Raw genomic sequence first — 22843 nt, forward strand, 5'->3', positions numbered from 1 at the left:
TTGCACTTGGTCCACATGACATTTAAGATATCAATATAGTCACAACCAGGTGACAGGACCATTATCTATGTTGTCACAATCAAGCATCCTTAATGTCCTAAGGCCTTAGGCCATATAAGCCTTGATTTATCATCAGTATAGTCACAACGTCCCAACCTCGAGGGGAACCACAAACATAAAAGCACGCACGGAGGATTATTTGCGAGTTCCGCGTAAAATAATTTACAAAGAATTTGATGAGTCGACAAACAGTCGTAATGCGTAGGTCGTCGTCCGTAGGGCAACCTGCCTAGCAACCTCAATTAAAAATTTTGAGGCCGACAATACTGTCTCTTTACTCGCCCTGTTTTCAAGACGGACGGACATCCAACACCAATCCGTATCATAACTAGCAGGTCCACCTTCTTCTGACAGCGAGATGGATAAGACTGTCACAACCAGAACGAAATGGCTAGGACCACCGAATTGTCATGACGATTAAAAGGATAAGACAGTTCAACCAAACCTAACCTGACATTGAGCTCATCATTTTTCCAACAAAATGAAATATAGATGACACTGTAAGCACAATACCAAATCGGGCCTGGCTGCTCATTATCCTCCCTCCACTCGGAAAGATGAGACAGTCTTAACCAGACCAACCATATCGAATCGGTTTATCGCTTTTCACAAAACGGTGAGGGAGATGAGCGGCCAAGTCTATACCGCATCGATTTTGTTGTAGGGCTCACAACTGTCTCTCGTCAATAGAAGTTGGAACTACCAGTGAGGATTCGGCCTGGGTTTGGATGTCTTATCTCGCTGACCATGTTACCCAGGGCAGATCCATCTGGTCTGGAGTAGCTGTCTTCTTTCTCATCGGGTTTGCAAGATGGTCGGACAGCCTGGCCCGATACGGCCTGGCTGAGTTGAGGACAGATAAAAAGACCCCAGGCTGGTGTTCTCCTGGAGTACCATAATCATGGTTACACTAATTAAATGTTGTGATAATTGAGATTAGGATACAGTTGAAATAAACATTGGCCCCACAGAGTCAATATTTATGTGACCGCAGGACCATAATGAGACAATTGAGGACAGTCCGAGACTGTAGAGGAAAAGTCACAACCGTGAGGAACACTGTAGAGAGCAGCATCCGCGACCGGGGCGGTGCGGGGGGGGGGGGGGGGCTGACCATCAATTAGCAAGTAAATCATCAATAAAATAATAATCAAAAATAATAAGAAATAACAACTATCCAAATTTGGAAACCTTTTAGTCTGATATAATATTTTCAAATTCATAGTGATAAGTACTGGTTAAAAATGATTTGCCAACTTTGCAAAATCGACACCAAATGTTTTACTAAAAATGCATTCTATATAGCATCATTGGAATTGTGATCGTTTAAAGATCGTTTACAATCGTAATTTTAAACATTTTTGGAAGGGTTCTTTATTATAGTAATAATTAAGAGCTCTCAATAATAATGAAAATGAAAATGATTTAGTTAATTAGCACTTTTCCATGTTTCCGTGCTCTAAGTGCTTTTGGCCGGGATACCATATTACCACCTGCAGTGAGTGCTCTGGGTAGCCAAAGTGTAACTGATATCCAAAGTGACCCAGTTGCTGGCAGATTATAGCCTCGGTTTAGTATACCTGGTTAGCATAAACTTGGCCGCCCACTGACATAGATTCATGCATAATATGTCCTAGTTTACCTATATTAGGAATGTAAACAATAATAGTGCCATGCATGGAAAGTGGAGTATGTCCATCTGAAATGTGCATTGAATTCACTATTGCAGTACAATAAATAAAATCACCCTCCCAACATCCCTAATCCATTGAATCAAGAATATTCAAATATCCAAACAATTATTTCATTCCATATACCTTTTTTGGTCGAAAAATATAAGTCAAAGTAAGGGTCACTGAATGAATATAGGCCTACAAAGGTGAAACATTGATAATCCAAAAGAAGTAAGAATATAATCCACCAAAGGAACAACAAAATAAGTTTAACCTGTTCAGAAGAACTGGAACCAGGAAAGATGTAACAAAATTGACAAGGCAGGAAGCACTTGATCTTCACCACCACGTGTTTCATCATGGTTACTGTGGTCAATATGCTAATGAGCGGCTGATAATGAGCTGGACAAGCAACATCAAAAATGTGATAGCCACTTCGTTGATGACCAGAAAGGGTGTAAATTGTACTCATTCACTACAGTAAGACATGGTCAACACCATGGAATTGACCTTCTGCACTTGAAGTATCAGAAACAAAATCTATCCCTATTACAAGATCAAAGGAATATGCCGCCTTGCAAACAAGCAGCCTGCTGAGTTTGAGAGATTATAGCAGACAAGTGTATAAACAAATTAACCCAAATGTGTGTAATTAATCAAGCAGAAAGGTCCATGTACCAGGCTGTATCATGATACCATACACAAGTTGACCACCAAGAATGTTATTGACAGTTTAGTTGAGGGGGAGGGGGCTGTGCTGGGTGGACTCCAGCCATTCATAAGCCTCATACATCAAGGGGTGTGCATATTCATTGAGAAAAGTGGTTGAATTCCACAGCCAAGATGTCAATCAAAGGTCTCCCATCAATGGTCTCTTGTTTTAGACATAGGAACTTTTTCTATCCCAATTAGAAGTTGGGGGTGGGGTGTGTGTTGGACAGTACTCACAATGAAATGCATTTTATGCTCTCAAAAGTGCTTAAATGGAATACATGTTGCATTAGGATTGTAGTGTGGTATGTATCTAACAATATTAAGCATGTTTATTGAGGTAAAAAAAGATTTGGGCTGTGTCAGAGTCATTTCAAATAATGACCCCAGCTATCAAAGCACTATCTGAGATCATAGTGCATTGAAACTGGAATGCACTAGATAGTACACAAACTAGGTCAATCCAGAACGAGGCTGACTTTGGCCTATTTTGTATAAGTTTTGACCCAGGTTGTACACTGCTGGTCTCAACAGAAATCAACTCTCCTCAATCTAGGATCACTCTCCTCAATCATCTGACATGCGTGATAATAACTCATCAAACATTATGGGCTACTTCTCCTCAAATACATGAGAAAGCTCTCCTAAAACAACCTAGGATTCCTTCCTCAGAGCAGGATAACTTTCCTCAAGCAACCCAGAAAAGCTATCTCCTCAAACATCTTCCTAAGACAACCTGTAGTCCCCCCTCTCCAAACAGATCAGGATAACACTATTCAAACATCTTCCTATTAAAGCCAACCTAGCCCATTTCTCCAAACACAATGGGTCAGCTAGTGTTGTATAATGAATTTGCTAAACCTCTCTAATGTGTTTACCAGTTTGCGCTCATGTTATTTCCCGCTATTCGAAACTATTCCTGGCTCCTCCGTCATTGAGATCATTGAGGTCGTTTCTATGACAACGCACGAGCCCCATCTCGGTAGAGATAATTAAATCAATAAAGAGTCAATCTTGTGATTGGCTAGGTACTACTTCTTTTCAAATTGACCAATCACGAATGAGCTCGGTCACGTGGTGACGTGCTACAGATGTAGCGTGATTCTGCACTTGGGGAAAGTCAAGCAAGCCATCTATTGCCCGTGTAGTGCTGGAACGGTAGATTACATGTCAGCTAACATATAACCCTTTATTCTGCGGAATTCAGATAGAGTAATAAATACGGAAAAGAGATATCTGTGTTTCTCATCATCTTATCATGTTTCTCTTCCGAGACTTCATTCACTATCGTTCTCGGAGACGGATTAAACACTTCTGTCTGACATGTACAAGCTGGACGTTATTCCAGTATGGTCTACGCCAGCATCTCACAATTTTCTAGAAGACATTCACAGCTTACATCTCAAGCAAGCTAGGATGGCTCCCCCTCAAACATCTTAGGATAGCTACTTAGTAGCTGCTAGCCTTAAACAACATCAGGATAACACTGCTCAAGCAACCCAGGATAGCCCTTTCCTCAATTATCTGCGAATAGTTAGCCACTAACAACCTTGGATTGCATGCCCAAGCATCAAGGCTGTCCTCGAATATCATTGATAACTCGGTCCTTAATAAAAACGAGTAGCAAAAAAGTTGTATGTCAGCAAAATTGAAGCTTTATTTTCAGTATAAACAATATCATCACTTCAAACGGATCTTAAGTTCAGTATGATACATTAATACATAATTGAAGAATCTCGAATTCAATTTCAAATTTCAGATTCTGAACAAATAGCATACATGTATAGTAGGCCTATGATTCGACAGACAGTTATGCAAACAAATACAAAATGTGACACTCGTTATTAACTTTACAATGGACGGCTTCTTAATTCATGGAAAAAACTTTTCATGAACAAAATATTGAGTAGATAATTAACATATTCATACAGGAAATGGTTGTGTGGACTGTTAGTGATTTTCGATGTTATTTCCATTTCCAAATCTGCAATGATAAGTAGACATGTGTCTCTCAACAAAATTCATTGGACGGAATGGGACTATACTCTTAGACTCTGTCTGGCCTTGTCGAGAATGTCCTTCCTGATCTTGGGGTAGTTCGGATGCGAGGCTAGCACATTTTGACAGATATCAATGGCGTCGACAAACTTCCTGGCCTTTAGGTAGTTGAAGCCCAACTTGTAACCTGGAGAAAAGAGACGTGAAGAAGAAGGGTTTTATCTGCGAGTTTATGGTGAATGGTGTAGTTGCAAAACAAATCGCTAGGGGTGCAGTTACTTGAGTACTGACCTACCAGTCTTCTTCTGCATTCTGACTTCTGCTAGAACGACTTACCTATAACTGGGTTATTCTTGTTTCCATACTTCCATGCCAATTCATAATTCTTGGCGGCATCTTTGTAGGACTGCTCTTTCTCCATTATAAAGCCCATGTACTCATACGCTTTACAGCAGGACTGAAAAAGAAATACAACAGTTTCATCGATTTGCGCGATGCGAGTTGATATTTTTTTTGATTTGAACCACTATAGTCCAGTAGTTCAAACGTTGGCTAGCGATCAAGATGGTTTGTCCACTCACCTTGTTATGTTGCAAGCATCTCTTCAACAAATCCGTGGACATGTCGTACTTCCCGGACTGGATATAAATATCAGCCAGTAGGAGCCAACTTTTCTCCAGATCTTCGGCGTCCTCCATGTTCCATGTGTTCTTGGTGACGCGTTTCAACTGGTTTCTGGCACGGGGCGTCTGCTTCAACACCATGTAGGCTGCCGCCATCCCATAGAGGGCACCAACATGGTCACGCTGAAACAAAGAACATAATCTGATCTATGTATTTGAGGTTAAAATTAATTGAAATCGAGCCCATATATTACGCCGACAAATTTCCAAAGTTGCATCGGGACGGAACCTGAGCATAATGGATTCTTCGCTAAGTGGCTTACCAGTTAAAACGTCCCCACTCCAAAACGTCCCCTTACCAAAACGTCCCCGGGTACGGGAAAACTTCCTCGGACCAAAACGTCCCCTATCCAAAACGTCCCCGCCTTCATTAACAATGGTTAAGGCGTATGCCTGTATGGCAAGTGTACTGGATAGCTGGATAGTACTATAAAATAGGGGAAGGGAGTACACTCACTTATTGTGCTTAAGCACGTGGAAATAGGGTTCGGATAAAGAAGGAATCAACGAAGTGTGTACTGTAAATTTTATATGCTATCTGACTACTTTATTGAACAAGGAAGTTACATGGGTCACGTGGACCTGGGAATAATAATGAGATCTAGCGGGAAGGATCTAAGCTAATCAGAACGAAGTATCAAAGGTTTCCCCGACTGGCGTGGCGATTGAGGGCTCCATGCCACCCCTCAAAGTCGTTGTTGGTCCTGACGGGCTTCATGAAGACGCTCCAGGTAGCTGGCTTCAGTAGGTGGCAATCGATCCACTGGCGGCGAATGTACGTGGTAAGGCGTTGCAATGAGTCGGTCGTGGCTTTCTGTTCCAGGCGGGCGAAGATTTGCGGGATGAACTCGGCTGGCAGATACGGCAGAGCGAGAAGCTGGCGGCAGATCTTGTGCGTCGCATTGTCGTTCTTGTAGGCTGGTGCCAAACCAATGTCCTGTATCTTTCGCCAGATGCACTGGGCCCAATGGAACGCGCATCCCCGTATCTTGACGTTTCCGAAGACGGCCCGAATGGCGTTCCACGCTGCCTTCTCGAAATCGAGGACGACTTCCTCGACACGTTGCGTTACGGTCAGGTCTTTGATGACTCGTAGAACTCGACGGTAGTCTTTCTTTCGTCGCCCGGACATCAATACGAAGACAAGGGGCACCGAATGCGTTGATAGACATCAGCTGGGTGAAAGGGACGTTCACAACCTTGAAAGTGCCGTCCGTATACCACGTCTTAGCTCTGGAGAGTAGGCGCAACATCTTGTCTGTGGCAAAAACGAGGTGGCGTTTACTCCCGACATGTACATGAACATCTCTTCTTAGGAAGTCATCTGGGATGTGCGAGTAGTCAATCTCGAAATCCAGGTCACGTGGCTCGGCTGGTCTCATCTTCTGTCGGTGATAGTTGGCGGCTCTGGCGAGGTCAACTGGCTTCGGCAGGGCTTCCAGCGGCTGGGAGGTGTCCTGGATCCCTTCATCGAGCATCACTTTATTCACGATCTCGGCGGCTGAGGTGAAAATCTCACGTGCGGCAGTCTTCTTTACTTGAGCGGATACTGACGTAGCCAGGGCAGCCCCGAGTTTCCCTGGATGGATGTGCGCCTGGCTACCACAGGTGAAACTTGCGCCTTTCTGGAGGACCGTCGCCTTGCATCACATTGTCTTGTTTCTGACGCTACAGGTCCACGTCCGGTTGCCGTTGGCCCTCTTGGTCTTCACGCAGTATGTGTAGCCATTGCTGTCCGCCAGTTTCTCTTTACCCTTCTGGGACACGATGAAGGCCTGACTAGATATCACTAATTCACACTATACTGACAGACTGTGACATCTCTTATTGCGTAATTAAGGGTAACACGATGAAGGCCTCACTAGATATCACCAATTCACACTACTGACAGACTGTGACATCTCTTATTGCGTAATTAAGGGTGACAAGATGAAGGCCTGACTAGATATCGTCAATTCACACTACTGATAGACTGTGACATCTGTTATTGCGTAATTAAGGGTGACAAGATGAAAGCCTGACTAGATATCGTCAATTCACACTACTGACAGACTGATATTTTGACTTGATATATTTTATATTATCGTTATTATCATCATTATTATCTGATCTGCACTATTTCATTTTCTAACTTTATCCACCTATACATGTATATATGATAACGGAACTAAATTGGTTCTTTCACCCTGCATGTAATATTCTGCTCCAATACCTATTACTATGATCATTATTGTCATTTAAAGAAACCTCCTTAGGAGAACAATAAATTCAGCATAATAATGCGGCCCCATTAATGTGTACAATTATATTGCGAACACAGTATTGATATTGTCCGTTTGTCACATTGATAGTAAAGTAGTAAAGCTAGGGTCAAATACTAGTATTGTGAAAATGAGCGGCCCCAAATGAGAAGTAGTGTTATAAGTGATTTCGACTAGATATGCCAATGATCCATATCATATTGAGTGTGCAGTGGTGTATGTGGTATCCCCTCATACAAAGTTTTTCTAAATCTGACAATCCCTGTAAATCTATGTATCAATGGATTTTAGGTAATCCGTGCGAGTTCTTGCATATTTTGTACATTGCATACAGAAATGGATTTCATTTTCTACATCACTTCCACAGAGCAAACATAATCGTAAATCTCTATTCGGGCTTTTGTTTCATATACCTGCCCGCCCATCTAGATTTGGAGCTTATGGCGATTACCCCAGGCAAAGCCCAAGCCCAAGCCCCCAATGCCAAGCCACCTTCAATTGAAAGCGAGGACGTTTTTGACACGAGGACGTTTTGGTACCTTGAAAGCGAGGACGTTTTGGCATGGGGACGTTTTCACTGGATACCGCTAAGTGAAGTGGTACCGTAAGCGCATCTCGCCGATCGGAAAGTTGGGTACTGAGATTCGTATGGCAAGCCGTTTGCTTCAAAAAGTCGAGATGATTTTTTTCAAGTCGAGATTTTTTTTTCAAGTCAAGAAAAAATATTTCAAGTCAAGAAATTTCTTCAAAAAGTTGAGATTAGTATTTTCAAGTTTACACATTTTTTTTCAATTCTACAAGTTTGTTTTTTTTTAAGTCGACTTTTTAAATATATATACATATTTTTTTTTTAAGTAAAAAAAAAAGTTTTTTTCATTAATTTTTTTATATACAACTTATCAGTTGATTATTTTTCTAATTCTTTTAAAATTTTTTTCAAGTCGATAAAAATTTATTGTAAATGACAAATTTCCTATTCAACAAAAAAAAAACACATTCGAGACAGAAAAAATAAGTCGAACATTATGACGTCATCACTTTTCGTGTACAGTATGTAGACTCGTCCCCAACCGTTCTCTTGCTGACTTCGTATTCTAATGCCCACATATATACATAGCAGGGGACCAGTCTATACAGTATGCAAGATAGCGGGAGGCGATGTTGTTGACATTGCCGAGTGTCTGCGTCAGTGTCCCGCTATGGTCCGGCGATCTGAAAGGGCCAGACAATCATTAGATCAAAACAAACTAGAGAACTGTTCCAGGCTACTAGATGACATTCTAGGAATTCTGAGTGCGCTGTATATACGTGCATGCGATCACTTCGGTGCCGGTGTAACATCTGTGGTTGTTCCCCATGTGTCAGTGTTTCCAAACAATAGGCAGCTAGAGAGACCACGACTTTTCAATAGGGGGGATACACAGAAAAACTTGTCAATCTATTTTTGAGCGTTCCCAAACAATGAGGGGAAACACTCAAAAACAGAAACACTCAAAAACATTACACCGGTTCCGTTTTGGCAGAAGATTTTGCGGAGGTCTTGGTGCCTATGCACAGCACTAACGATCAGGTATTGCACGCGATAGAGGGTTTGCAGAATAACACGACACACGGGCCTGATCGCGGCTGGCCAGGTGTTGAATTAGGCGGCGCGCGCAATGTACACAAAAACTGATGACGTCATAATGTTCGACTTTATTTTTGTAGCGCTCGACTGATTATTTTCTCGAGTATGAAATTTTTACTCGAGTATGAAATTTTTACTTTCGACACTATTTCGGTATTTATTATGTATCATTATTATATTTTACAAACACTATTTTAATTTTTATAATCATTTTTTTCTCGCAGTGAAATTTTTATTAATTGATTTAACTTCAATAAGTTAAATGAGAAGAAAAATAAATATCTCGACTTGAAAAAAAAAATTTATTTCAAATTTTTTTTCTTGACTTGAAAAAAATCATTTCGACTAGAAAAAAAATAATTTCGACTTTTTGAAGCAAACGGCTTGCCATAGATTCGTGCAGAATTACAATAAAAACCATAGGGGGTTGGGATAGGTTTGGGAGCTTCCTGGCCGCATCCCGCCCTTTGTTCTAAGCCCGATCGCCTGCCAGAAACCTTCCCGCCCTGCGTTCTAAGCCCGATCGCCTGCAAGAAACCTTCCCGCCAAAGAAACCGCAACACAACCCGGCCGCACTAGAAAATCAATACTGGTAATTTATGCGTAGCTCTGGCAATGCATTCCCGCGCTTCGGTTTGATTGGAGGACATTGGGCTGTTGCATTAATTACACTGCGTGGCCCCGCATAGGGAATGCGGTGATCGGTAACCAAGCAACGGGATTGATCGTCTGTTCGCGGCTGTTCCGTTTATCATGTTTATTGCTGTTGCCGGGCGGGCCCGTACTGTGCAAAAGAACGATGTCGGGTACGGAACATTTTAAAGGGGCGGACGGACTGTAAGTCTGATATCAACAGAAGAATACGTTAGACTCACCTCTTGCGATGCTATCTCCATGAAAGCCGACAACGCCTTCTCAACATTACTCTTGTTCTTCGTGGCGACCAAGGCCATGTTTTCTAGCAGCTTCGGGCGGATGTCACCAGGGCGGTGCTTCAATTCTTTCATGAGTTTCTCGGCTGTCCGTATCGCCAGATGCTCGCTGTCGGCCTTTTCTGCTGCGGCTCTGAAACCATATTTTAATGACATACGTGTATTTAACCTGAGGGTAAACTGAGAGGTTTTTTGTTGCCAATGAGACTAGACACGTACTGTACATCTGAAATGTGATGACTATCCACCACATGCCCTACACCCGTCAAATTAGTGCTCAAGTATTAAATCATGGCAAAGAAAATGAAGGCACGCTATTCATCCATGCATATTGGAAACAATGTTCACAAAAATTTGGCCACTCTTTTTTGTCTTTTTCTTGTTTTTCCTGTGGCCACATCAATAAATTATTACCACATTTGGTCCCAGATTGGTCTTTTCTTGGTAGAGAGGTTCTACTCTATGTCCAGGATAAACCCAAGGAAATGATATCTTTGAATCAAATAAACAAAGAACTGAACATGAACTTTTTAAAAAGAAGTGAACAGAAAAAGTAACATCTAATAATGCAACATATTTTCTGGTCAAAATGCTGCAAGGAAAATAATGACTTACTTCTTGGTAAGCATAAATTGACTGTTCTGGCTGAAATATCATCACCAATGTAAGAATGAAGTGTTTTTGAAAGTTATTACATCAAGGTTTCAGTGACTGAAATGTTTTTTTTTAATGGCCTTATAGTATCCCCTGACCCCCCTTACTTTACACCTATAATATCCAGCCCATAATCCATAATCAAATATCCTGGGTCAGGGTTGGCTCTGTGAATTTCTTCCTCCTAGGGACTTTTTAGCCAAGTGGCTGTCAGTCACTTTTAGCCATATGGACTCAGCTCTAGCCATTGCCCATCGTTTGTCCATCTTAGGGCCGACCCAGACCACTGTAACATGTGCGAGAATGGCAGCCCGCCAGTACTGAGACAAGCAAATCAACGAACGATTCGAGGAACTCGTGACCGGAGACTCCAAGGCAACGAATCGAGCAGGAAACTTGCCGATAATGTATGCGTAAGGCGACCGCAGCGCCACCAAAACCACTAGCGGCAACGGGTAGAACTACAATGCAGACGATAGCAACCACGTGTGATAGCGCGGCCGCCCGCAATGATAAAGTTTGACTGACTATAATGATCGTTCCTTGTTGCATTTGGTGTGGAAGTGGACCTTTTTGATAGACTTTGACCAATTTTCGCGCAACACTATTACTCTCTTGCCAAATCATGGCAATTCAAATTGAATTCGCAAAATTTTTAGCCAGACATTGTTTTACATTCGTCACACATGTGCAGCATTCGCAAGTGGCGAAAATGTGAACGGGCGCGCCAACCCTTTGGGAGCACGAACTGAAGGGATGACTGGAGAAGGTTTTGACCCTTGGTTTGTAAGCGAAACACTTCTACCATCACATCACCATGTTTCATAATCAATCAACTTACCCGGCATCAAGCTCTGTTGCCTCAAACACCTCACCCCCGACCGTTTCATTATCTGGGTTGAGGCATATCTCGATCATGCTGTACATGGCCCGATGTCCCCATTCAGAGTCTTTGCGAGCCTTGTTGAAGTATTTTATGGCAACATTTGGATTGCCGATGTACCTGAAAGAACATGCCCAATTAATGAGGAGTGTTTGAGATAATGTTTCGCAAGAAACACCATAGCTACATGTAGTGTGTTCAAGGAGGGGTATGGTTTTTTTTTGGAAGCTATGACGGACAAAAAATGGACGGATTTTTGGAAAATCAAGCCCTTCTAAAGAGCAGACAAATTAGTGATCCTTTGAAAATTGGAAAGGTCTTATCCTTGGGCCAAAAGCAGATTCCCGAAATCTGATGCATACCATTCATAAAGTCCCTTGCTGTAGTTGAAGCCAGGCTCCATGGTCGCTTTACTAGAAGCGTTTTCGGCCAGCTCAAGGAAGCGCGGCACCTCGTCCAGTTTTCCCGCCCGGCGCATCAGGTCGACGAGTCTCGATAAAGCCTCGTAGTGATCAGGGCGGCGCTCGAGTAGCTGTTGAAAGTGATACGTCGCTTGGTCGTATTCGTTTTTGCGGAACATCAGGTCAGCCATCATCTGTAAGGTGAGACAAGCGTAAAGTACATCATGTATGAAAAGATAAATCACCCTGCAAGCCAGCAATTATTGTTGCTGCAACCTTCGATCATGATCACCAGGACCTGCGACAAGAATTAGTGATTGCTGTGACCTGCGACGAAACACCTACCACGGTAGCAGCGTCGTTTTCTTCATCATTTTTCAACAGCGTCGAGCACTGAAGCTGACACGAGTCGAGATCTTCAATCGTGAGGTAAAGCTGCGCAAGTTGCAGCATGACTTTGCTGTCGTTGTCCAGGTAAGTCAGCGCCTCTTTGTAACACTTGATGGCCTTGTCGTAGTCACGCTGGATGGTACCGTACTCAGCCATCTGGCAACAGATACTGAAAGAGAAGTTTTGAAAAGTTGTTTAGGACTGCTGGGTTATCCGCCCGGGCTGGGAGTGCATGGAGCGACTGGTCCATTGCAGCACCACTCCCCAGGCAAGTCTGGCAACAATTCATACTCCAGGGTCGAGGGACTTCGGTGACGGGGCCGAGTATGGAACCACAACCCCATGAAGAAATTTCCTCCACAGAGCGGATTGTTACTGATAGATGTCTCTTATACACAAACACATGACAAAAATCACTCACTTTGAAGCAAATCTGCGCTGTACCGGCACACCATCTGGTTGTTCCAGCTGAACTCTCTTCAGAACTCTAGCCTGCATGTCCCGGGCCTTGTTCAGGGAGTGGAGGGAGTCCTCAACGCGGTCCTGGCGTTTGTAGACTTTGGAGAGGAGCACGAGGTACTTGGCCTCATCTTGCATGGTCTGGAGGTCAGTCACTTGCATGAAAGAAATAGATGTCAAATTACCACTGAGTTAGAGTGGAGCACCATGAAGCAAGAATTAAACTGTAATATTTTGTCTTCCATGCATGGTCCTGAGTAGCCCCACTCTCCCTGTCTTCAGTCCTAGGTCTCATTTTATACACACCAGCTGAAATTTGCCTGGTCACTTATGAAAAAATCGCGGGGCAAAAAAGATAATTGAAAAAAGGCAGGGTGTTGCGCTACAACTCTTTTGCTGAAACACTAGTTCTGTCTTCAGGTGTTTTTCAGACAGAAAATCGGTGATCTATTCTAACTATGTATAATTAACGTGAGAGTGGAATTTGTGGTAAAAAGACATAAGATGTGGCTGAATTTGAACTCTTAGTAGACCAGGACTTCCTCAGAATCAGCATCTGAATGATAAATGCTAGCCAGAGTTTGGTGACGACCACTTTTGCAAACTACCCTCCTACTAATTGAGATGTTAACTATTCTGAGTGAGAGAGAGCTATTTTGGCGACAGTTCTGTACATGCTGCTATTTACTCGAGTGGTCCTTTAACTGGGTGAAAGAGAACTATTTGGGCAACATTTCTGTACATGCTGCTATTTACCCGAGTTGTCCTTTAACTGGGTGAAAGAGAACTATTTGGGCGACAGTTCTGTACATGCTGCTATTCATCCAGCTCGTCCTTTAACTGGGTGAAAGGGAGCTATTTTCACTGGCAGTAGCACACACTGTTTTCAATCACAGAAATAAATCTTCACAAAAAATTATTAATCAAACCAACTTACTGATCAGAACAGGAACAACAACTTTAAGGAACACCCAAATCTCAGTGGCGGATTAAAATGGGGGGGGGGGGGGTATTAAGCACCCCTAATTTTGTATGAGATCAAAATTTTTTTAGGGGGCCTCTCCCCAACAAGCAAAAAACTTCTACGTTTAGCCCTTAGTCTAGATGCCCGGGAAAGGCATTGGTCGATAAATTTTCAAATCTTTCTGGGGAGCGCCCCCAGACAGCACTCATTTTCAAGATTGCACCCTGGGTGTGGACCCCTATACGAAATTCCAGGGTCCGCTACTGAGACTCGACACGAAAAGTTCCACAACTGCATGAAGTTTTTGAAAACCCAATAACAGAACCATCAATGAGTCATTCCACATTTTTAAAGATTACAAACCTGAACTCATAGTAGAGTTTCGAAAGAATTTACAAATAATACATGTAACATAAAATCAAAAATTAATAAGCGAGCCTTATATATTTTTGATAAAATGCAGCACCCAAGTAAAGGTTTAGATGCAGCGCAAAACAGAGATGGCTTTCAAAATCCAATGGTTTAATTATGTGTGACCAAAATGAAATAAACAACTCGAAAAACACATTTTTTCTTCATTCATGTTTCACTGACACTGCAACCATACTTGGAAAAGCATCGAAAATATATCTTGGATTAAAACCGTATTCAAAACCATCTCTGTTCATGGAAAAGGTTTTAAAAAGCGTTGCGATCTTACCTGATACTGTCGGAAGAAAAAGCAAAAAATATGTGAGGAAAAAATATAGAAAAAATGTGTTGATGTTGTTTTATCCGTCATATTGTCTTGCATTGATATAAGAAGATACAGCATTTTCGCGTCAAAATTTGCATCACTGATCGACGTGTCTGTTCTGTTGCGGATCGAAAACTATCAGAGTAAAAGTAAAAGTAGCAAAAACTAGAAAATATGAAGGGCATTATTTATGGCTATTTATCCTCCCGCAGCATGCCTTTATATTGTTCCTAAAGTACACTTGAGCAGAACAGCTAGTGGAAGGCCTGCTATTGGAGGATGCCGTGCTAAAAATAGAACTAACCTTGACCTTCGTGTTCCAACGCCTGCTTGAGGACCTTTTCTGCCTTATCGTACTGACGAAGTTTCAGGAGAAGCTCGGCGAGATCATGCCTACGAATGATGAAAAAATACAATGTCATCTTCTGCTGTGGTATGTTTCAGTGTAGTTTTATTCTGAACTCAGGTAGCCAGTAACACATGTGAATTCCTATCCCAGCCTCATCTAAAATGGCTACACGTGCTTGGTCAAATTTTCCATCGGGGTCTGGGTTCTAGCCTATGCATGTGTAGAAGGGGAGGGGGGCTGAAAAATTGGAAAACTATGCGTACGTACAAAACGAACAGCCCTGAAAGAAAGTGTTAACAGCACCTACCTCAAATGTTGTTGATTTTGCGACTTCAGCGCGGCCTCGTAATAACTGATCGCCTTCCCATAATTGTGCGTCTTGACTAGAGCCTGGCCGATCTTACTCGCCAGGGAACTGTCCTTGGGGTTCTTTTTTAGGGCAGACTCGTAGATCTCAATCGCTTTTTCGGGCTGAAACGAGGTACAGATGATCAAGTCTCTAATTGACTTCTGTCGGTATCAAATTAGGACAGGTGCGTCACAAGGTCACAGGCAAAACCCCCCACCCAGGACAGAAAATGACTCCTAGATTCTCTGGGTTCAAAGTTCAAAACTTACCTCTTGAATATTCATATACGCGTCTCCGAGCAACAAATATGTATGAGGACTCGGCTGCTTGTCGACGAGTTCTCGGTAACAGCCAGCATACAGGCGCTTATCCTTACGATAATTCAAGTAGATGTCGGCCATTTTCTCTCTTGCTTGGATGAAATACGGCCGACCCGCTTTAACGCTTCTGAGCGTGTTTAATGCGTTTTCCGAATCGCCACGGTTCAGTGACAATTCTGCATTCGCGATGATGATTCTGTTTTCCTCCGTTGTGCCGCTGAACTCGTTGATGGCGTCCTGCATGACCTTGGCGGCCTCGTGCTGAATATGATAAGATTCAACCTTTACACCACCACTTTCAGGAATGGACGCCTCCAATACATAAACTGGAAGAATCTATACCACAAAATTTGGGGAAAAATATGGTATTTGGAAATGGTATTCTAGTCTAAAAGTAAAAGAAAGAGTTTTTTGCGGCAGAATATATTTGCGAGCATGACCTACTCGCGAAATTTGGCTAAATGAAAATTTGGTTACTGTCAGTCGTGGTGCACCTAAGCAGCAGGTTTCCCATTCAGAGAAAAAATTTGGTTCCTACCTGCGCATTCTGAATCCTGTAGGCCTCGGCCAACTCCAAAAATACAGAGACTCGATCATTCATACTGATGGTGGGGATTTTACTGCTCGATTTCTTGATGTTCAGGGTTCGCCCTGAAAACATGATTGGAAAACATGACATGTTAAGATGAGGTTTTCCCTTTTCCGGCCAACTAATTCCTTGAAAATGAGAAATTATTTTTCCCTTTTCCGGCCAACGGATTCCTTGAAAATGCAAAATTATTTTTTCCCTTTTCCGGCCAACTAATTCCTTGAAAATGCGAAATCTTCAATGGTCTGACAGCTTAACCGCCACTTTACTTACCGGCCTTCTTTACCCCCGGCAACTGCATGGCTGTCTGAAGCGTCTTCACAGCCTCGTCGTAGTTGCCCGACTTCTTCTGAATTCTTGCCTTGATCAGGTGATAGGTCGGATGCTCCCTGACCTCGAAGTGATGACTCAAACCCATCTCCAACGACTGGTCGGCATTTTTGTAGTTGCCTTTCTGGAGGAAGATCTGCGCCAACAGGATGTGAGCGATTGACATGGTGCTGTCGACGTCTAGGCAATGCTGGAGGGTACTCTGGGCAGCATCCACATCGCCTAAAATGAAAAAAATCATAACATCATTTTATCACTCTGAAGGGAAGGCATATACCTAGTTTGTATCAATAGCGTAAGATAGGGAAACATTGGCCCCGAGGTAGGTTGAATTTGTCCCAAACATTTTCCACACAATTTAGCATACATGGTAAATCTTCTATTTCAATTGAATCACTGTACAAAAGATGTTAAGAGGTAATGGGCTGTCATGATAGTTTTAGCCGGAAAAAGCCAGGGTATGGGACATAAGCTTTGATGTGGTACGTAACTTAGTTGCGTGGTTGCCAGAAGTGTTGACCACAAGGCTATGAGACTCGTCTTAATTATCATGCTTACCTCCTAAGAATTTGACTTTTCCCATCAGGAATAGGGCATCTAACATGCCAGGGACGGCTCGGGTCAGCGGGTCGAGGACTTGCCCACAGCGCTTCAGGACAGGGTTGCCCATTTGGCTGGACTGGGTATCAGGCTGAAAAGTAGTGATATAAAAATGTAATTCAACTGGGTATTGTATGTTAAATAAGGAAGGCTATATTGCAAGTCCATCTCCTGAATGCCAATTTAAACAAGAGATAAGAAAAGACGAATGCGCAATGTTTTTTTCTTCAAATACCCCCTCTTTGGCCGTCTCAAGTCACGGTAGACAGTATTAACCCTTTCACTGCGGCAGCCATGGGCTGACAGCCGATACCATAATAAAGTGGAGTTAACTTTTAAACTGTCGCCATCTATACTATAAGAATGAAACTAAATCTGCTGGAGATCGCTACATATACAGTCCCTTTTGCGTGAAACTGTAAATATTCCGTTGGAGATATGGACTATGGAGAGCAGTAATTTATGCCAACAAGATTCAGAAGACTACTGCAGTATCTAATTTTCTAAAAAGCATACTGAAGGTGCAGTACCATATAAAGCCAACATTGATTCGACATGTATTATAAATTCCACACCGATGTAAATCAGACCAACCAATGCAAAATCGAACCAGAAATTTACATTTGCAAATTTTTTACATACAACTACATGTATCCACCAGACTTGTTGATATTAGATCTAAGGCACTGCCCTATTGGCGACTAAATTGAGCAAAGCAGAGAAATGGGAACTTTTCTTTTTCAGAGTGACTTTCAAACAGTCGCCTTTGATTTAGTCACATGTTTGCATTGCATGTTAAGCAGGCTAACAACAGTCTTACCTCATCTTTCTGAGATGGAATGAAAACAAAATCAGTGATAAACAAATTTGAAACAAACGCCTATTCACAGAAACTGATTGGCATAAAATCGAAAAATTTCGATGAAGAATCTGCAAACAGGACACCAAGGAGCAGCATTTGATATTCAAGTTATTGAGGGGCATGAGGGATGGGTACTTCAATTCATTTCAATTTTAAGATGTTACATTTTATACCCACCTGTTGAGGAGCAAACTGCATGTACTCGTGGACAACTTGGATCAAGAAGTCAGGGTTGATATTCAAGTAATAGATAGGCCCGAGTGGTAGGCCTTTAATCCCTGCAAAGTGATTCTCTATCGCTTCATCAAGCATCTCGATCACTTTTTCTGCGTCGGCGTTGCGTTTCCTCGCAAGGACAGCGCTAAGGTACATAAGCTCCTGAAATTGCAAATTTTCAAGTTTGATGAGGACTTTGCTTCGACTCTATAGTAGTTTGATCTACACTCCCTGTCACAAGTGACAAACCTCTGCTACGCACAACCTACACTCTGGTGCCGCTTACCTACTGGTAACTGGAAAGCTGACATATTTCAGAATTTATTATTGGGAATTAATTCTTGTGGAATTGATTACAGCCATCTAATATTTAAAGAATAATCAATAAAAAGGTTTCTCATAGTGATGGTTTCAGACCGACTCAAATGCGTGGAAAGTGACTAATAATATCATTCGGTGCTTTACTAAATATTCATTACAGAGTCAACCAACAACCAATAGAGTATGGAGAACTAAGCATGGGAAAGTCTTTCTTTTGGTGGAATAAAGATTACGATTAATCATCACTGCAGTGTTTTCATGATAAAATGGTCTAGAATTTCGCCAGCAAACAACATAATATGTGAAACTGAAACCTGCTAGGTGGTTTGATTTTCGAAACAACTGAATTCTGGGTTAATTTCAAACATAAGCATTTAGATCAGTGTTGATGTGTGCTGATGTTGTGCATAGGCCAGATAAAAAAAGAAAGTTGTTGACCGTCCCTGCACAACCCTACGAAACACCTTGGTGCCCGCGTTTTATGTTTTATATTCGACAGCACTCTTCAAGATGTTTAACATGCAAATTTGGCACCATGTACATGTACAAAACATGATAGGCATTTTTTATCTAGAAAGAGCAAACATTTGTGAGGATTCAATACAAGGGATGAATACTTATGGATTTGCTTTTTAAAAACATTTCACAAAGGTTTTGTTACCCCAGTCGTCAAATACCCAAAAATTATGAAAGGACGATCAACAATTTTTTTTGTCTGGCCTTAGCTGAGTGACTACTCTAGCTGGAACTTTGAGTTTGAATCATGTGTTTTAAAGCCGACGGTATACTAACCCCCTTGACGTGTTGCTGTCAGAGAAAGTACATAGTGTCAATGAAATGTTAAAGGAGACTATAGAAAGGAGCCAGTAGGTCAAATTGAATTACACAAAGTTGCCAATAGGGGTCTCTCCTTATCTCACAAAACATTAAAACTATTCGCGCTTGTACGCAGAACACACTTATCGCTGAATCAAACACAACCATGGCCCCAAGTTCTGCATATAAGTCACCAGAAATGTGGAAATGTGGAAAGTTTTTGTCCTTGAGACACAACAATTTTTTGAGTTTTCAAATGATTTTTGCCTCTCCAGCACTTACGCAAAATATGTTATCTGAAAATGTCCATGTACATGTAGTTACTTCTACCAGCTTACCGATGTCTTTCCAATACTCTGTTGAATTTCGTTCAAGAACTCCAACTGCTGTGCAGCATCCTCTAGCTGCTCTTCAAGAAGTTGGCAGTGGATGATGCCTGTCAGAGCAGCGACACTCGTTTCGTCCAGCTTCATTGCATTCCTAAGTAAATGTAACAAGAATGATGACAAGGATGGAAATGAGCTAACGCTGAAGAAAAACAACAACAACAACAACAACAACAACAACAACAACAACAGCACATTTCAAAGAAGATTCGACCGTTGCCTTACCTGTAGCACTTCATGGCGTCCTTCACCCGTCCTTGCAGGAGGAGTTCGTAGGCTAGCTCATTCACAAAGTCAGCTGTGCCGTTATCGATGCTGACCGCACGCTCGGCCATGAAGTAGGTCTGCTGGAGGACGGCATGGTGGCGCCCCGCCTAAAAGAGTGACACAAGGTGTAAGTTACAGACATACGATGTGGTTGACGCATAACTGGCTTTCCTGGCAGAAACTGAGATAACAAAGATCATCTTAGGGGTTTTAGCACACACTGATAGGGTTTTTCCATCAGGAATAGTACTGCTTTTCATACTGAAGACGAGTTAATATCAAGACCTGTGACAAATTTTAAGGCATTTAGGAGCATTACCAAGCCTCATTAAGAGGCAGTTTGAACGCCGGCTTACCACACGACAGAAGACTTTTGAGAGTTCATTATATTTGAAAGCATTTCTTGGTTCAACTCTGTCCATCATTTGGAGGAGATCTTGAAGATTGTTTGCAGCCTGAAACAATAAAATATGGGTTTAGTCTTTACAGGGTGTACCAACATACGACGATGCTACATATCTGTCAGAACTGCTAAAACTCTACTCGCTTGCCAGGCCCCTTAGATCACAGGTCCCCTCACTGAACCAAGGTGGAACAGCACACCTGTTCTACCAATGGACACTCTTAAATTTGTCTTGTTTGAATTGACACGGTTCTAGGACAGTCTCTTACGTCTTGATAATTCCCCTCGCGGCACAGCTGATGAAGGATGATGAATCTATGTGCCTCGATACACTGAGAATCGAGATGGATTGCCCTGTGTGCAGTCTCCACGGTTTGTTCCCAGTCCTGCATAGCCAGTTGTAGTTTCATCTTCTCAACAAGAGCTGGGGCGAAATTTGGGAAGGCTACGACGGCCTGGTTGACGAATTCTAAGGCCCCGCTGTAGTTGTGACGAATTTCAAAATATTTCGCTTTTCCAAATAGTGCATCTAAATCTTTAGCTCCGTCTTGGCTGAAATTTAAAATGAGTTGCTTTATGGAAGTTTTTGTTGTCTCCAAACACTGTGAGGGTGGAGCTAGAATGTGGTCAAAATCAAGCTGCCCTGCTGAGGTTTCGGGGAAAATGTCAAAACGGATGTACTGTTATGGAAGTGTCTTGTAAGGAACATTTTGCCGTACTCACTTCATAGCGTCATCAAAATATTTGACGGCTTTTTTAACATAAGCGTCCCGACCACACATCAGGTCAATCCAGCCCTTGATGATGAGGCCCTCCTTCGACGACTGGCCGTTCATCTTCAGCATCCTATCGATGTACTCTCGCGCCTTGTCATAGCGGCCGCTATGAAAGAGGAAGACGCCGGCGAAGTACAGGCCCTGAAATTAATTGAAAAGGCCTTTGAAACAGGTTTACCAGACTGGATTGGATTCAGTAAAGGTTTACATATATGTAGACCTGTAGGTAAGGTTTACATAGACATGTTTTTACCTTTTCCCCGGATTGTTTCCTTTGCTCCTTTAGTTTCATGTCAAGAGATTGCACTGCCTCAGTATCTGAAGAAAATAATAACAATAAAAAATACATAATAAATGCTTATTTTTGTCGAATCCAAAATTTCTGTAAAATATCATATTCTTCTTTTGCCAGATTACACCATGTCTTCTGTTTTTTTCCAATCATCCAAGAAATGCTTTTTTTGTAATTTTTTATTCAGCAAATCGTAGTCATTCACAATTTTAAAAAAAGATCCACATAACTTTTACAATGTACCCAAACATTGACACGTACCAACTGTTTTACATTTCTTATGAGCAAAAATCAAAGCCATTATTGAACAAAGATTGACATCCACTTTGTCCTTCAGCATTTCAAGTTCCCGCATCCCCTCTTGTACCCGGTCTTCCAACACCATGGCATAGGCATTGAAGAATTTGAGGACAGGATCATTGCCGTATTTCTTAAGTCCTTCGATGGCAGCATTTTGCATATGACGAAAGTACTTTTCACGGCAGTAGTAGTTGATTTTTGCCTGTGAAAGAAGAACACAAAAAAGAAATATTGAATCAAACATGAGTTAGAAGACGATTTTTTCCTACTAGTTCATTTCCAGCGACATGTCATTTCCTTTCCATTTGCGTAAATTCACGAACAAATCTTTCTTAAATTTCTTTAAAAATCTGGTGGTCTGTATAGGCCTAGATGATATTGACACAGCTGGCCAACACCAACAAAGGCAATAAGCCAAATGGGGATGGCAATGCCAATGCCGTGGTGTATGGTGAATGGCAAAGTCAAAGAGCCGAGGCAAATTACGATCCTACGGTACGCCCTACGGCTAGGCTACGCCTAGTACCGGGCGTAACTACACTCTACAGAAAAGTGTAGCCGGTAATGTATCAAATTCAAGCAGATTGTTATGGCCTACCAAAGTTGTGCTGTCAGAGTCCGCCATTCTGGACAGATCTATAGGTTCTCCCGACGATGAAAAAAGCCAAACAAGAGTCAAATATCACGATCTTCAGTTCGTTGCTGTTTTCATAGGAATTTGTATGGTTGAATACACACAAAAATGCACAGTAACTTTCGTTGGGGGATTTTCGTGTAAATCAGCCTTTTATTAGTTATGACTGAGGTATATATTCTTGCATTAGGGTGAGATATCAATTTATGATCAGTCCATTTTGCATATATGGCATCAGTAGTTTTGAAAACAGTGTTTTTATGCGATTTCTTGCTGCTGCTGTCAAAATGAAATTTTTGTTTATAGGCATGCGCCAACTGCGCATGAACGGAAGCGGTTTATCGTTCGGATTTCTTTCGAAGGTTTCCGAAGATTACCGACTAATGAGAAATGGTAGAAAGTTGATAGTTCTCACTTCCCTGTAAAAAAAACTATACCATTTCGCTTATCTGAGCCTATAGTTCATTGATTGAGTGTTTACTTTAATAGTCAGATACTTACGATTAGTTACAAACCGTAACCTTCTTTGAAATAGCAAAAAATATGATATCCACATTTTTGACATTTGAAGGAATATCCTGTCGGTTCTCACAAGGAAGTC

At 41.9% G+C, this 22843-nt stretch overlaps 1 protein-coding gene across 1 annotated transcript; it reads right to left on the bottom strand.

Moving 5' to 3' along the window:
* Nucleotides 1-4076: 4076 nt before the first annotated feature.
* LOC135497856 (tetratricopeptide repeat protein 21B-like) lies at nucleotides 4077-22554 on the bottom strand. The gene is made up of 23 exons (XM_064787823.1): nucleotides 22207-22554; nucleotides 21570-21810; nucleotides 21270-21334; nucleotides 20964-21157; nucleotides 20510-20792; nucleotides 20194-20292; nucleotides 19796-19944; nucleotides 19523-19664; nucleotides 18009-18209; nucleotides 16928-17060; nucleotides 16313-16591; nucleotides 15989-16101; nucleotides 15400-15711; nucleotides 15089-15252; nucleotides 14737-14825; nucleotides 12695-12887; nucleotides 12229-12442; nucleotides 11845-12077; nucleotides 11441-11602; nucleotides 9889-10078; nucleotides 5024-5248; nucleotides 4779-4899; nucleotides 4077-4629 (listed from the first exon to the last, which is right to left on the bottom strand). The coding sequence occupies exons 1-23, from the start codon at nucleotides 22231-22233 to the stop codon at nucleotides 4484-4486; spliced, it is 3975 nt and encodes a 1324-aa protein (XP_064643893.1). The 5' UTR covers nucleotides 22234-22554; the 3' UTR covers nucleotides 4077-4483.
* Between the last annotated feature and the right edge of the window lie 289 nt (nucleotides 22555-22843).

Source organism: Lineus longissimus, chromosome 13, assembly GCF_910592395.1.
Source record: "Lineus longissimus chromosome 13, tnLinLong1.2, whole genome shotgun sequence".
Lineage (NCBI taxonomy): Eukaryota > Metazoa > Nemertea > Pilidiophora > Heteronemertea > Lineidae > Lineus > Lineus longissimus.

What these genes read in the sequence shown, in the direction of transcription:
- LOC135497856 (XM_064787823.1), bottom strand. Translation starts at nt 22,233, where the DNA reads ATGGCGGACTCTGACAGCACAACTTTG. An exon ending in AGAGTATTGGAAAGACATCG is followed by an intron (nt 18,210 to 19,522) that starts GTAAGCTGGTAG and finishes TTGCAATTTCAG; the next exon opens with GAGCTTATGTACCTTAGCGC. An exon ending in AGCAAGGGACTTTATGAATG is followed by an intron (nt 11,603 to 11,844) that starts GTATGCATCAGA and finishes ATGTTCTTTCAG; the next exon opens with GTACATCGGCAATCCAAATG.